The sequence below is a fragment of the Schistocerca nitens genome, chromosome 8, assembly GCF_023898315.1.
Source record: "Schistocerca nitens isolate TAMUIC-IGC-003100 chromosome 8, iqSchNite1.1, whole genome shotgun sequence".
Classification (NCBI taxonomy): Eukaryota; Metazoa; Arthropoda; class Insecta; order Orthoptera; family Acrididae; genus Schistocerca; species Schistocerca nitens.
The window spans coordinates 376,371,633-376,387,926 of NC_064621.1; the positions used below are offsets into that span (position 1 = coordinate 376,371,633).

The 16,294-nt window shown below is 44.4% G+C and overlaps 1 protein-coding gene across 1 annotated transcript in view; it reads left to right on the forward strand.

Annotated features, from left to right (window-relative positions):
• LOC126198603 (uncharacterized) overlaps positions 1-16,294 on the forward strand; it is a 126,837-nt gene that overhangs the window by 81,027 nt on the left and 29,516 nt on the right. The window contains exons 3-4 of the mRNA XM_049935055.1: positions 2,609-2,683; positions 13,759-13,965. Of these exons, the coding sequence (XP_049791012.1) occupies positions 2,609-2,683; positions 13,759-13,965 (282 nt within the window). The remainder of the gene's footprint in view (positions 1-2,608; positions 2,684-13,758; positions 13,966-16,294) is intronic.

The window sequence follows — 16,294 nt, forward strand, 5'->3', positions numbered from 1 at the left end:
CTTTGTGGAGGTATCGCAGACGACTGTTTTTCTCAGTAGCATCACTCCCGTTGATGGAAGACATACAAGCAGTTTATGAACACAAGCATTACATACACTGCCCATTCATTGCACTGCTGATCTCAAAATAAACAACAATTATCCACTATCTGTACAACAATATTGCCCCTAAGGTTTTTGCGACAATTTATATATGTTTTTGTTCAAAGCAGTAAAAGAACCCACATATAGGAAAACGGTGTCGCATATGTGCTTCTTATGGATTAAGACTCAGGTACGACTCATTTCTTAGTGAATCACAACAGAGTGTATAACTTATTACCGATGTTCTAAAATTAAAATTTTACGCTCTGCATCGGTGGACAATGACCGGTTCTATGTTTGAAACTTCCTGGCAGATTAAAACTGTGTGCCCGACCGAGACTCGAACTCGGGACCTTTGCCTTTCGCGGGCAAGTGCTCTACCATCTGAGCTACCGAAGCACGACTCACGCCCGCTCCTCACAGCTGTACTTCTGCCAGTACCTCGTCTCCTACCTTCCAAACTTTACAGAAGCTCTCCTGCGAACCTTGCAGAACTAGCACTCCTGAAACAAAGGATACTGCGGAGACATGGCTTAGCCAAAGCCTGGGGGATGTTTCCAGAATGAGATTTTCACTCTGCAGCGGAGTGTGCGCTGATATGAAACTTTGGAAAGTTTGGAAGGTAGGAGACGAGATACTGGCAGAAGTAAAGCTGTGAGGACCGGGCGTGAGTCGTGCTTCGGTAGCTCAGATGGTAGAGCATTGCCCGTGAAAGGCGAAGGTCTCGAGTTCGAGTCTCCGTCGGGCACACAGTTTTAATCTGCCAAGAAGTTTCATATCAGCGCACACTCCGCTGCAGAGTGAAAATCTCATTCTGGGTTCTACTACCCAGAAACCCGGCTGACTGTTGAGAGAGTCTATGAGGCTATCGTTTGTGCGTCTATTGAGCCCTTGGCAACGTGCCTCTTGGTTAGAGGTTCGTACCTCTTTCATCAGTTTCTAATGTTTTTTTCATCAGTAACCACGTTCAATCTTCAAAATACGTTCTTCCTGGATTAGGATAACGCAGTTGTTCCCAATAAGAAACGTCTCACAGTATCGTTTAACAAATGCTAATCAGATTTTGAATACAGGATTTAAAACTAACGTCTGTTTTTCATTGAACTTCAGTACAGTTTAGCTTTTTGTTTGTTTGTTTGTTTGTTTTTTGTTTCGAGTAACCAGTCTTCCGACTGGTTCGATATGGCTCGCCACGAGTTCCTCTCCTGTGCCAACCTCTTCATCTGAGAGCAGCACATGGAACCTACGTCCTCAATTATTTGCTGGACGTATTCCAATCTCTGTCTTCTTCTACGGTTTTCCCCTCTACAGCTTCCCCTAATACCATGGAAGTCATTCCCTTGTGTCTTAACAGATGTCCTAAAACCCTGTCTCTTCTTATTGCCAGTGTTTCCATAAATTCCTTTCCTCGTCGATTCGCCGGAGAACCTCCTCATTTCTTACCTTATCAGTTCGCCTAATTTTCAACATTCTTCTATAGCACCATATCCCGAATGATTCGATTCTCTTCTGTTCATGTTTTCCCATAGTCCATGTTTCACTACCATTCAATGCTGCGCTCCAAGCGTACATTCTGAGAAATTTCTTCCACAAATTAAGACCTGTGTTTGATACTAGTAGACTTTTCTTGCCAGGAATGCCCTGTTTGCGAGTGCTGCTTTCGATGTCCTCCTTGCTCCGTCTGTCATTTTTTCTTTTGCTTTTTAGGCAGAAGCATTTCTTAACCTCGTCTACTTCTTCACCATCAATCCTGATGTTGAGTTTCTTGCTGTTCTTATTTCAGCTGTTTTTCTTTGCTTCCGTCTTTCTTCAGTTTACTATCAGTCCGTCTTCTGTACGTGTTACATTGTTAATCCCATTCAGCAAATCATGCAGCTCCTCTTCACTTTCACTGAGGATAGCAATGTCATCAGTGAATCCTATCATTGATATCCTTTCACCTTGAATATCAATCCCACTCCTGATCCTTTCTTTTATTTATATCATTGCATTTTCGATTTATAGACTGAAAAGCAGGGGCGAAAGAGTACATCCATGTTTTATATCCTTTTTAATGCGAGCACTTCGTTCTTGGTCTTCCACTCTTATTGTTCCCTCTTGGCTCTTTTACGAATTATATAGTACCCGTCTCTCCGGGTAGGTTACCCCTATTTTCTTCAGAATTGCGAACACCTTGAACTATTTTACATTGCCGAACGATTTTTCCAGGTCAACATATCCGACGAACGTGCCTTGATTTTTCTTTAGTCTTGCTTCCATTATTGACCGTAAGGTCAGAATTGCCTCTCTGGTGCCTTTACCTTCCCTGAAGCCAAACTGATCGTCATCTAACACAACTAGCTGCTAACAGACATCAAAATTTATTTCATGTTCCGTATCTTCTTATCTGCTGAAGCGTTAGAGACATCGGGTGCTTTATGACTATGACTGCAGTTATTCTTCAGTGTCACTTTCTCAGAAAGTGAAGACGAAACTTCGGGACATATTTTCAGCATTTTCCAACCATTTTCCTTTTTTGTTACAGTGTTGGCAAACGTGTGACGTGCTGCAGTCTGGATGGTCGGTGTGGGGAAGCATATGCTCAGGAAAGACGATCTGCGTAAGTATTGCAGCTTACTGCTCTGTACAAAATTGTTAAGGCGTTCGTGGCCACTTGTTGACAAACTGCCTATCGGCCGAAGAACCCGAGACAGAAGCCAATAGGCAGTTTGTTACTGCTCTGTGTTATAAACCAGTACCTAATAAATTCATCTGTCATACTATTATTCAACGATATTTCGCATTAACCTTGTTTTAGGCAAGGCCACTAGCAAAAGATAAATTTATCTGGATTTTGAAGCCACATTTTCTACAAATAAACCAATATATTTCTGGTTAATTACGTCTAATTGTTGGTAGACTAATAAGGAACTTTCTTTCCCAACACTGTCCACAGTGCATGATTTAGTGAATACCGCGGACGAACTCTCATGACTCTTTCAGACATTCACGAAAGAACAGACACCATGCGTTCATATAACTCATTCGCCTGGATGGGCTATGAATCCACCACAAGTATGGAGCTAGGGGGAATGGACGGGGACTGCGGAAAGATGGGAATCGGCGGGAATATGGGTCGGCCGAGAGACGTACTGAGATAGTCTGTGTCCAGGTGGCGCAGAGGTTATCGAGACTGCGTAGGAGGCAGGATGTCTCAGGTTCGAATTCCGGCCCGGCATGCATTTTTATTCGTCGCTGCTGATTCAGCGTAAAGTCCTGTTGCAGCTGATATCATGAATTCCTTTCCTTTCCCTTCTCCCCTGCCCCCTCTTCTCAACTCCTTCAATTTGCATGACCACATAAAACTGAAAAAGAATCTGCCTTGATCTTAGTGAAATCTAGACCTCAACTCTCACTCTCGTTGGTACTTCAAAGCCTGTCATCTGTCTAGATTGCATTTCTCACAGTAACTATAAGAAGAGTACTTTCCTTCTTAGGAGGGTGAATTGACTTTAACGATCGATCAGTAGCTGAGAGACAACTGCATGATTTTGCAGACAACCACATCTGGGCCTAATCATTTTGATATTAATAAACCGTCAGTGTCAGGAAAGTCCTTTCTGAAAGTATTTGTATGGAGTGTAGCCATGTATGGAAGTAAAACATGGACGATAAATAGTTTGGACAGTAAGAGAATAGAAGCTTCGAAACGTGGTGCTACAAAAGAATGCTGAAGATTAGATGGGTAGATCACATATTTAATGACGAGGTATTGAATAGAATTAGGGAGAAGAGAAATTTGTGGCACAATTTGACTAGAAGAAGGGATCGGTTAGTAGGATATGTTCTGATTTATCAAGGGGTCACCAATATAGTATTGGAGGGCAGCGTGAAGGGTAAAAATCGTAGAGGGAGACCAAGAGATGAATACACTAAGCAGATTATGAAGGATATAGGTTGCAGTAGGTAAAGGGATATGAAGAAGCTTGCACAGGATAGAGTGGCATGGAGAGCTGCGTCAAACCAGTCTCTGGACTGAAGACCACAATAACAACAAACCGCTTCAGCTGTTTTTAATGCTTTATTTGCAGATCACTACCGGTTTCATAGCACTAAGTGTAAAAGCCACATATTCAGGTAAATATCTGCATAACAATAAATCAAGAAGGAAAAATAACACTGAGACATTCACATGAAGGACATTTTTTTAATTGTTTGACGACTTCTTATGTAAAAGCTTTTAAAAGTTTTTTTAAAAATCTTAAAATAACTTTAGAAAAACTTATCATATCAGAGGATATCTCAGTGTTGTTATCTCTTCTTGATTTACTGTTGTGCAGATGTTCGCCCGAAAATGTGGTTCTTAATGCCATGAAACCGATATTGATCTAAAAATAAAGAATTAAATGCTACTGAAGCGGTTTATTAATATCCAAGAAGACTGTGTGACATCTTTGTCGAGTCAATCGCTGTCTTTACTCTAACTGCCCCCATACACCTTTGTACACAACTGATCTCTGGTTGATGGTACATTTACGTTACAGGAACTGCTTGCATATTGCCACAGAGTTATTTATCAGAAGAAGAAAAGTGGATTGCTACTCTTCCCTTCTTTTCCGCCGGCCGCGGTGGCCGTGCGGTTCTAGGCGCTGCAGTCCGGAACCGCGGGACTGCTACGGTCGCAGGTTCGAGTCCTGCCTCTGGCATGGATGTGTGTGATGTCCTTAGGTTAGTTAGGTTTAAGTAGTTCTAAGTTCTAGGGGACTGATGACCTAAGATGTTAAGTCCCATAGTGCTCAGAGCCATTTGAACCAAGCCTCCTTTTCCTTATTGTACCTATCTCTGGAGCCGAGGTCGCTAACGTATGCCCGTGCGATGGTGTTCGACTCGGGGGTAAACCGGCTGGAATCCATGTAGTGACTGGAATCTTCTCTGACATTATCTGAACAACAAGGGGAGGAGAGGTGGTGGCGTAAAGTTCTTAATCACCAACCAGTCCTTGTGCCAAAGTCCTTGTTTAAATTCCACACCTCTCCGCAGTATATCTTGACGTGAGGGCGTCTTGACACTGTTGAAGGTGATACCTCCGCCGAATGCGGACGTTAAGCTTGGTGTCCACTTGGTGCTATTCAGAAGGCGTAGGCTATGTGCGGGCAACAGGTTTCGCCCTCTCCCTTTTTGCACATCATCATACAACACGAACATAACACTGCACTATACACGCATCCATTACACTCGTCTGATCTCAACAAATACACATACAACACAAATCACACGTGTCCTCAGGGAAAGAGGCCAAGGGTGCGCGGAGGACGAAATCCGACAATCGACTGAACCCATCCCTTGGTATATGCCAGCCAGCAAAACCAAACGAATTTCTTGTATTTATTCGTTACTGTGATTAAATATTGTAATGACAAGTGTCGTGGAATAAGTAACTTTTATCGAGTGGGTTTGCCTCTGTCTCTACGAAATGTAGCAGTCTAACAACGCAGCGACCCGCAGGTGGATTGAGTACCGCTGTATTAAGGAGAAGTTTAGTATCATTATTTCTGACGTCTGATGCCTAAAGATGCAAGTAAGGGACGTAAACGCGTGCCTGCGGTAGGATGCGAAAATAGGAGGCTTATTCAGTTAACATAATTTGCACGTCACATGTTGAATGTCAACATTATCGTGATCATACATCCAAAGTGAATGGGTGGTTATTTTGCTTCGTAACTCGTGCTTTACCAGCATGAAAAAGTTACTAATCCGCAACCATCAGCGTACTCAGTGCCCCGGACGGGAACTGATATTTATTTATGTATCGACAGAAACAGTAGCAGAATTGGTAAACGCGTTGTGGGAGCTTTTAGTTGACATTACTTCGACGGTCTTCATAACGGGTATCTTTAGTACACTGAAGAGCCAAAGTTACTGGAACACCTGCCTAAGATAGTGTAGCGCCCTCACGATCACGCAGAAGTGCCGCAACACGTCGTGGCGTGGAGGAAACTGACACCACGAAGCCGACGGGGCTGTCTATAAATCCGTAAGGGTACGAGGGGGTGGAGATCTCTTCTGAACAGCACTTTGCAAGACATGTCTGGTGAGTTTGGTGGCCAGCGGAAGTGTTTAAACTCAGAAGAGTGTTCCTGGAGCCACTCTGTAGCAATTCAGAACGTGTGCGGTGACGCATTGTCCTGCGGAATGCCCCAAGTCCATCGGAATGCACAATGAACATGAATGGATGCAGGCTATCAAAGAGGATGCTTGCCTACGTGTCACCTGTCAGAATCGTATCTAGACGTATCAGGGGTCCCATATAACTCCAAGTAGACACGCCTACCCCCCCCCCCCCCTCTCTTCCCCCCATTACAGTGCCTCCATCATCTTGAACAGTCCCCTGCTGACATGCTGGGTCCATGGATTCATGATGTTGTCTCCATACCCGTAACGTCCACCCGTTCTATACAATCTGAAACGGGACTTGTCCGACAAGGCAAAATATTCCCAGTCATCAACAGTCTACTGTCGGAGTTGATGGGCCCAGGCGAGGCGTAAAGCTTTGTGTTGTGCATTCATCAATGGTATACGAGTGGACCTTCGGCTCCGAAAGCCCATATCAATGACATTTCGTTGAATGGTTTGCACGCTGACACTTGTTGACAGCACAGCATTGAAATCTGCAGAAATTTGCGGAAGGGTTGATTGCTGTCAAATTCAACGATTCTCTTCAGTCGTCTTTATACATCTACATCTACAAATAAGCCTCAATACGAGCTCTAATTTCCCTTTATCTTTGAATGGTGATCATTGCGCGATTTGAAAGTTGCTGGTAATAATATATTCCCTACATCCTCGGCGAAGATCTTATTTTAGAATTTACTGAGCAGCCCCTTCCGTTTACCGCGTCGTCTATCTGCAAGTGTGTCCCACTTCAAATTTTCTATGAGACATGTAACGCTCTCGCGATGGCTAAATGTACCAGTCACGAATTTTGCCGCTCTTCTTTGGACCTTGTCAATCTCTTGAATCAGACCCAACTTGTAAGGGTACTATACAGACAGGACGAAATAAAATATTGTAAGAATTAGCTTTGTTGAAGCACTGCATCGATCAGGATTCTACCAATAAACTGCAATCTAGAATTCGCCTTACCCGTTACTTGTGTTATCAGATCGTTTCATTTGAGTTCATTTCGAATAGTCACATCCAGATACTTGACGGATGCTACCACTCCAAAGACTGGGCATTTATTTTGTACTCGTACATTAATGGGGATTTCCGCTTTGTTAAACACAGTTGGTTACACTTATTAATGCCGAGAGGTAACTGCCTGTCATTACAACACGCATTTATTTTCTGCAAATCCTCATTGATTTGGTCACAACTTTCGTATGATGCTAGACAACAGCATCATCGGCAAACAGTCTAATGCCGCTGTCAATGCCATGTCGTTTATGTAAATCGTAAAAAGCAGTGGACCTATTACGCTGCCCTGAGGCACACCTGATGTTACCTTTGTTTCTGTTGAAGTCTTCCCATTCAGGACGACATACTGCCCTCTGTCTGTTAGAAAACTTTCTATCCAACCGCATATGTCATTGGATAGGCCGTAAGTGCGCACTTTATGGAGCAAGTGACGGTTTGGAACTGAGTCGAACGCCTTTCGAAAGTCGAGGAATATGGCATCAGCCAGTATCTAGAGCCTGTTGTATATCATGCACAAAGAGGGCCAGCTGTGACTCGCATGACCGCTGTTCCCGAAAACCATGCTGGTTTCTGCAGATGAGTTTCTCAGAGTCTAGAAAGGTCATTATGTCTGAACACAAAATATATTCCATGATTCTACAACAAATCGATGTCAGTGAAGCTGGCTGGTAATTATGTGCATCCGATTTTCTACCCTTTTCGTAGATTGCTATGACCTGGGCCTTCTTACAGTCCCGTGGAACTTTCCGCTGTCCCAATGATCTCTGATAGATGATGGACAAGAATGGTGCTATATTTGTAGCATAGTCAATGTAAAATGGTTCAAATGGCTCTGAGCACTATGGGACTCAACTGCTGAGGTCATTAGTCCCCTAGAACTTAGAACTAGTTAAACCTAACTAACCTAAGGACATCACACACATCCATGCCCGAGGCAGGATTCGAACCTGCGACCGTAGCGGTCTCGCGGTTCCAGACTGCAGCGCCAGAACCGCGCGGCCACTTCGGCCGGCTCAATGTAAAATCTTACGGGGATACCGTCTGGGACAGATGGCCTCCTGGCGTCTAAGGATCTTCACTGTTTTACAATACCAGATACACTTAACACTAAGTCAGCCATCCTTGCATTTGTTGGATCCGTTACATTACCCCTACTGTCAGCAAGAGAAGGTACTGAATTATTTGTAGCGTTCATAGCTTTTACGTACGACCAAAATCTTTTGGAGCTATTTTTAGAGTCTAAATTCGTTAAAAGAATTTCTCATTGACCTTTCAGCTGCTTTCATTTTGCATAATTTCCATTTGTCAGCGGGGCAGTGACTACGTTTTAAACCACTGTGCAAAATTCTCTACTTTCTCAGCAACTTCCTAATATGTTAGTGAAACCAAGGTGGATCCTTTCCCTCCCCTATATTTTTGCTAGGCACATATTTTCTCTACCACGTGGTGGACAATACCTTTAAATTCCGACCAAAGATCCTCAATATATTTGTGTTCCGCGGTAAATGCTTAGAGCTGACTATGAAGATATTCACTAATAACACTTTTATTTGCTTTTCCAAAGAAGAAAACTCTACTCTGTTTCTTTGGCTTTTTTGCAACTTCCACTGACATAGAAGCCACAACGACATTATGGTCGCTAATACCTTCTTCTAGATTCACTTCCTCAAAAGATCAGGTCTGTTTGTCGTCAAGACATCTAATATATTTCCATCTCGAGTCGGTTTTCCAACCAATTGCTTAAGGTTGTATGTTGAGAGCGGTACTAGAGTAATTTCACACGAGTCTTTGCTTCTGCCGCCTGTGATAAATGCGTAATTTTCCCAGTCCATGGACGCCAGATTAAAGTCTCCACCTATAACTAAAGGATAATTTGGATATTTATTTCCTATGTACTCAAGACTTTCCCTTATACGTTCTACGACGTTTGTTGCGTATGCTGGTGGTCTATAAAACATCCTAATACAATGGTCTCTCCTTGTCTGATAGACAGCTTTATCCAGACTATTTCATAGTCCGACCCAGTATCGATCTCAACTGCGTTTAAACAGCTTTTAACTGCAATGAGCACACCACCTCCCATAGCATCAGTCCTATTCTTCCTAAATATTGTCCAATCCGAGTTCAAAATGTCACTGCTATTTATGTCTAGCTTCAACCAGTTTTCGGTGCCTAATACAATATTGGCATTACTACTGTTTATTTCGGAGAGTTAACTCGGGGATCTCGCTACAGACACTTCGACAATTTACTAACATGAGATTTAGCGTATTTAAATCCTTTGGAATGACCTGTTTAGGCGAACTAACAATTTTTACAGTTGGCACACCCACATCAGTGTCATGAACTGGTAAATTTTCAGGCCAACGGTTTGTTTCCCCTTGGGGAGAAACCTAATCTAAAAAAACCCTCATGTGCAAGCCACAAGTACTGTACTACCCATGTAGCTGCTTCCTGTGTGTAGTGCACCCCTGATTCTATCGAGGGTCGTCTTACAACCTTCCATCCCATAGCGTAGGTCGAGGAATCTACAACCATTTTCGTCACAGAGTCGACGTAGCGCCTTCGCTAATTTAACGAGCCGTCGAAAGGACCCAAGGATTTCCTCGGAACCCTGACGACAGGCATCGTTGGTGCCGACATGCGCCACAATCTGCAGCTGGCTGCACCCCGCATGCTCGATAGCCGCAGGAAGAGCTCTTCCACATCCTGGATAAGCACACCGAGTGCCCTAGCCGCCCAGTTCCTGAGGGGCTTCATGACCCGCCTGGAGCTTCCAATAACTAACAAACCCCTATCCCCACGTGCCTGTCCGGATCTTGCTGAAGGAGCGGCCATTATCCTGGCAGAAGGTGCATTCTGGTCCTGCTCAGCCCCCCCCCCCCCCCCCCCAGCATCAGATAGCACACTGATTCTATTAGCAAAGTGCATGGGATTTGGCTGGAGCCTGCGTCCCCCATGCAGCCTTCGCCTTGAGTCTATACAGACCTTGACACAGTTCGCCACCCACTCTGAGGTGAGAGAGGGCCGGCCGACTCAGTCGCACCTGAGGTCGACTCGGTGACAGAGCTGTGACATCGACCGCCCCCCCCCCCCCCCTGCACATCTAGTACAGCATAGGCTGTCGTTGGTCCCGTTCTTGCAGGATCTTTTTCCGGCCGCAGCGATGTCTGAGATTTTGTGTTTTCCTGGATTCCTGAAATTCACGAAACACCCGTGAAATTTGAAATTTTACTGGATTCTTGATATTCACGAAACACTCGTGAAATAGTCATACGGGAAAATTCGCACTTCACCGCTACCTCTGAGATGGTGTGTCCCGTCGCTCGTGCGCCACCTATAACACCACGTTCAAACTCACTTAAATCGCTCGTGCGCCAACCATAGCATCACGTTCAAACTCACTTAAATCTTGATAACCTGCCATTGTAGGAACAGTAACCGATCTAAAAACTGCGCCACACACTAGTCTTGTATAGGCGTTGCCGACCGCAGCGCCGTATTCTGCCTGTTTACACATATCCGTATTTGAATACGTACGTTATTAGCAGTTTCTTCAGTGTATAACTGTCTTATATAGTTAGCATATGATTATAAGCGGGTGTTCGAATATTCTGTTGTTACAATTGTTAATTACTGCTTTCTATATCCCTTTCCGTGTTTAATACCTTTAGTAGTAGCCTTGTAAAGAACTATTTTTATTGAGTTTGTTTAATAATGTAAACTGTTATGCAGGCAAATTTTTCGAGTTTAGGGTTCAACTTTTTATCTTTTAGATGGTATTACCGTTACACCACACTTTCAAGATGTTTACTGTGCTTCAGTCTAAATGTGTAGCATCTTTTCAATGTTGTTTACAAACATTGTAACTGCTTTGGCGACAATAGTCAGTTTAAGTCTGATGATGGACTAGCAAGCCGTTAAACTAATCCTGTGCAACATAATATAGTGCTTTTCATTTTTTTTCGAATGGTTCAGATGGCTCTAAGCACTATGGGACTTAACATGAGGTCATCAGTCCCCTAATCTACTTAAACCTACCTAACCTAAGGACATCACACACACCCATGCCCGAGGCAGGATTCGAACCTGCGACTGTAGCAGCAGCGTGGTTGCGGACTGAAGCGCCTAGAACCGCTCGGCTGCAGCGGCCGGCTTTTTCATTTTTTATAATGTGGTTCTAGCAAGAACCGACGAAAGAAACAGTTATCACATATATAGGGAATCAGTACAAGATTTCCGTCGTATTCCACAACGTCAATAATATTAAGACAAAATAGCTACTAAAAACACTAGACATACAAACCTTTCATAACTGGTCCTCCACTCGGAAGCGTGCGAGGAAGAACGAAAGCGTAATGGTGCGGAGCCACCAGTCGCGCATCTTTGCGGAACACTGACAAGTGAGCGAAAGCCAATATTCTAAGACGTGTTTCATTACTGATCGGGAACACGTAGACGGTTCAAACACACTACAGAACCAATCGGGGGTCTGCTTGTCTGTGCCTGTTACAGAACACAAACATCAAAGTGCTGCTGGTAGAACGTGACCGACATTAGCCGGTACTAAACAACTCAGAAACGCATCCACTTCGAAAAGCAAACTGCGTGGTATCTAAGGCCGGGTACATATCGTTGCACATCACTAAATTCACTAGGCAAATGATACAATCACCGACAGAGAAAACCTGTACATGAATTCAATCACATTGCGCAACCTCAGTAAATCTCAGTGTACAGCTGACGGTACCAGCACTTTGAAAGTAAACCATCGACCACTGACCCTGGAAATATTTAGAACGCATAGCGAACGTAGTGTCCCATTACCAACGGCACAGCACTGTGGAAACTTCTCGTCTAAATCCGTCCGGAACATACACGCTCACTGGCGTGTACCATCAAACCAGCAACTGTTATTAATAACCTATTCCTCACGCGGTTCGCCTACAAAAAGCAACTCGTATACCCTAACCACCAACCAAGCTTCATTTAGAAAACACTCGCCAAGATGCCAAAACCAATTGCCGAATATGTGATACATGATTGACTAGGAACACACACACACACACACACACACACACACACACACAGTACGCACTAAACCCACTTCGAAACCACGCAGATGTCAGCTTGCCGGTCCGAAGAACAGGAAACAAACTCTTACTATAGCCGGTAGAAGTAACAACTCTATACGATGTTTTCTCAGTTCACAAGTGAGTAAGCACATGATCGGACAAGTGAGGAAACTACTGGAGGCACCTCTGCCACTTTGAAGACTGCTATTTAAAAAAAAAAAAAAAAAAAAAAAAACACGCAACTACACTCTGCTGGGATGACGGGGCTACGGAAACCTGTCGCAACAACATCGCGCACGTGACTTAATGTCTCAGATGCACATGGAGAAAAAGCTATTACCACAACTCCTAGAAGCGTCCAGTACTAATGGAGAGATCCGTTCTACTGGAAGTCGAGAGAGGAAAGACCGCCTGTGGCCTCTGCAAGCTGCAGGTTGCGGAAAACCTGCCAGGTATCGTCGCTTTGACAGATAGCGCCGCGCGCCGTAGGTAGCGGGATTTTAAAATCCTCGCGGAAGCCAGCAGATGACACACTGACATATTTCATCAAGACACGTAGCTGTAGTTTACTAACACATTAACACAACGTAGCTGGATAGAATCTGCAACTATCATAGCAGAAAACATGTACGAGGGGCCTTCAATAAGTAATGTGACACATTTTATTCTCGGCAATATCTGTTGAAAAAATGCAGAATTAGTTGTGGGGCGTCGTGGAATATTCCCGCTTCTGCCGCTTATAGTTTCATGAAGTTCCGATGGGTGGCGGCATTATACGTAGCCTTCAAAATCTCGTCTGTAATGGAGTTGCGTTCCAAGCAGAGGCGTGTCGTTGAGTTTCTTTTGGCGGAAAACCAGAGCATCCCAGTTATTTATAGGCACTTGCGGAATGTCTACGGAGACCCAGCAATGAAGAAATGCATGGTGAGCCGTTGGGTGAAGCCTGTTTCACCACAGCAATACCTTAAGACTTCCATCTGTTTGGCCCAATGAAGGATGTACTTCACGCGGGAAGAAGTACGTGGATGATGAGGTTGTTATTGGTGCAGCAAAACGTTGCCTCAGACGCCGACCAGTAGAGTGGTACCATGTGTTCGTAAAAGCCTTCCCAATAAGGCCGTCGCATTGAACGGAGATTATGTAGAAAAATAGGGTTTTGTAACCAAGAGAGTGGGGAAAAGTATAGTGTAATGAAATCATAAATTATGCTGTTCACAGTAAAAAAAAAGTGTGCATTACTTATTGAACGCCCCTTGTCTAATCTGTCAGAAACTGCAGTAAGAGGTGGAATTTGCTACAATGCATAGAGAGTACGTGAAAAGTTAATGCTAGCAAATAAATAAAATACATAAAAACTAGATGTCCACTGCAACTGCACGAGTTATACTGAAGAGCAGACATCACGTCCTTTTGTTTCCCTCAGCCGGCGGGTTGCCGTGCAGCGTGCCACTTCCTGGCTTCGTCGCGCGGCGGGACGCCGGCGCCGCAGCCGGTGCTGGAGACGCGCGCCGCCGCCCGCCTGGAGACGCACGGCCTCCAGCTCCAGTGGCCGTGTAGTGGCCGGCATCCTGTCGTCCACGTGGTGCTCTGGAGGCCACGCGGAAGGGACCAATGGGCGCAGCTCACGCAGGTAACCAACATCTCAAATGGAAAGATCTTGTGCTTCTGTTGCGTACAGTAATGTTGTATATGACCGCAGCTGTTTGATAATCTCTAGTTTGTTCGTATACCTTGCTGCACCTACACTATCTAATACAAAGTATCTTGACACACCTATGTAATGTGGAATTGGGCTCTAGATGTCACGGAATGCGAACTCGCCAGTATGGAAGGAGGCGAGAAACGCTGTGTTGTCAGTCGAGAAGGAGTAACAACAGACTGTATCTGTTACAAGAGCTCAGTGACTTAGAACGAAGACTAGCCAATGAATGTTACATTACTAACAAACACATTGGGGACATATCCACCATACTAAAGTTGCCCATGTCGACTGTTGGTGAAGTGACTGACGTGGGGAAATGAAATGAGCATGTGGCAGGGTTGGTCGGGAGGCCCCAAGCGGGAAGTGCGGCCGCCAAGTGCAAGTCTTATTTCATTCGACGCCACATTGGGCGACTTGTGCGCCGGTGATGAGGATGAAATGATGGTGAGGACAACACAACACCCAGTCCCTGAGAGGGGAAAATCTAAAACCCGGGTGGGAATCGAACCCGGGCCCGCTTGCATAAGAGGCGAGCACCTTGCCACCTTTTCCTTTATCCCATTATGTTCTATATTGTTCGTTGACTTTGTTCGTGGTGGACGTCCGATGAGACTCGTTCAGCTTGTTCGTTGATCCTTTCACTCAGTTTCTTATTACGTAGGGTAGCTAAAACCTCTGACCGAACACGCTGAGCTACCGTGCCGGCTACCACCCAGCTAAGCAGACGGACTGACAAGCGGAAATGCCAAAGAGCAACCACAGTGAAACCAAAACCACACAGGCCTCATGTACTGACGGTCAAGAACCGTCGAGCTCTGCGGACGGTGGTTCTGGAAAACCGCATGAAATTAGGGGAAGGAATCTATCGAGAGATCCAAAAAGGTAAGAGCAGTCCAGCTACCAAGTGACTGTACGTGGTCTAGAAAGAACAGGGTACAATGGTTAAGCAGGTCCTCATAAGTTACACGATTCTGTAGTCTGTCCTGAGCGACTCTTGAGGTGGTGTAAAGAGCGATGTCTGGAAAAGAGTGGAGTGATGTATCACGCTATGCCGTTTGGTAATCTAAGAAAGGGTTTTTGGTTTGATGAACGCCTGGGGAACGTTACCTGTCACCATGTGTAGTGCCAACAGTGAATTATGGAGAAGTCGTGTTTGAGGGTCTTTTAGTAGTAAGAGTATGACCAATTATCGCGGTTAAGAAAACTGAAAATGTGGAAGGATATGAACATATTTTACACCTTCGTGTACTGCTTAGAGGAACAGTTTCGAGACGATCCTGTCATAAAGCAGGCCTGTGCAGAATACCGACGTGAAGCCAGTGGTTCACCTCTGAGGTCAGTTAGAATGACGACAGCGCTCCAGACCCCAGCGGTCAAAATCACTGGCTTCTCTGGGTTCCGCTCTTGTGGAAGAATCAGCAGCCACTCGTCCACATGACATTCAGACATCGCCACTGAAAAGTGTCCTCAGCAGGGTTCAGGCCGTCATAAAGGCGAAGGGCGGTTAGGTCCCACATTAATGTCCACTAATAGTGTCCGGAAACTTTTGATCAGATAGCGTAAGTCTGTCTTCCACGTTCTCTTTCATCTTCTACTACTCATTTCCACCTAGTCTTAGCCTTCACATACTTTTAGAAAAGTACATTAAATTTAGGTGTGTATGATGGTCGTTTCTGATACGTGTGTACCGTCAAAAGTTGCTTGTTACAATGCTGTGACTAAATCTAATGGCACATGTATGTAGCATTTTCCGTTGTTGTCGTCTTACCTTTTTTTTAAATCCATCCACCTATCTGTTTTTTTATGTGTTGAAACATGTTTACCGAAACAGTTTCGGGCTGTATCATCTGTGGCTAGAGCGTAAATCATAAGTGTGTACCAAAATGCATCACCTTTGTAGCCTCTGATTGTAACCAGTTGTAAAACTTCTTTTATTTAGGTATAGGAAACTACCATCTACAAAGTAAAGTTCGAGCTGTGCACTATGTGCAGCGTCACTGCGTAAATGTAAGCACAAAATAATATGTAGATACTAGCGTAACGCCTTACATGGGAAAGTTGAAAAGCAGCACCCGCTCACGCAATCTCTCCTGAAGTGAAATAGCTGCTATTTTAATACGATATTACATAAACATGCACTTCAATAGATATTCATTTTTTTTCTCTAGCTGCAGGTGGAGCTCTAAACTGGTCCGGTAAAAATGGCTTGGAGAAGTAAAAGAAAATTTATACAAGCAGATTTGGCGACATCTACTTG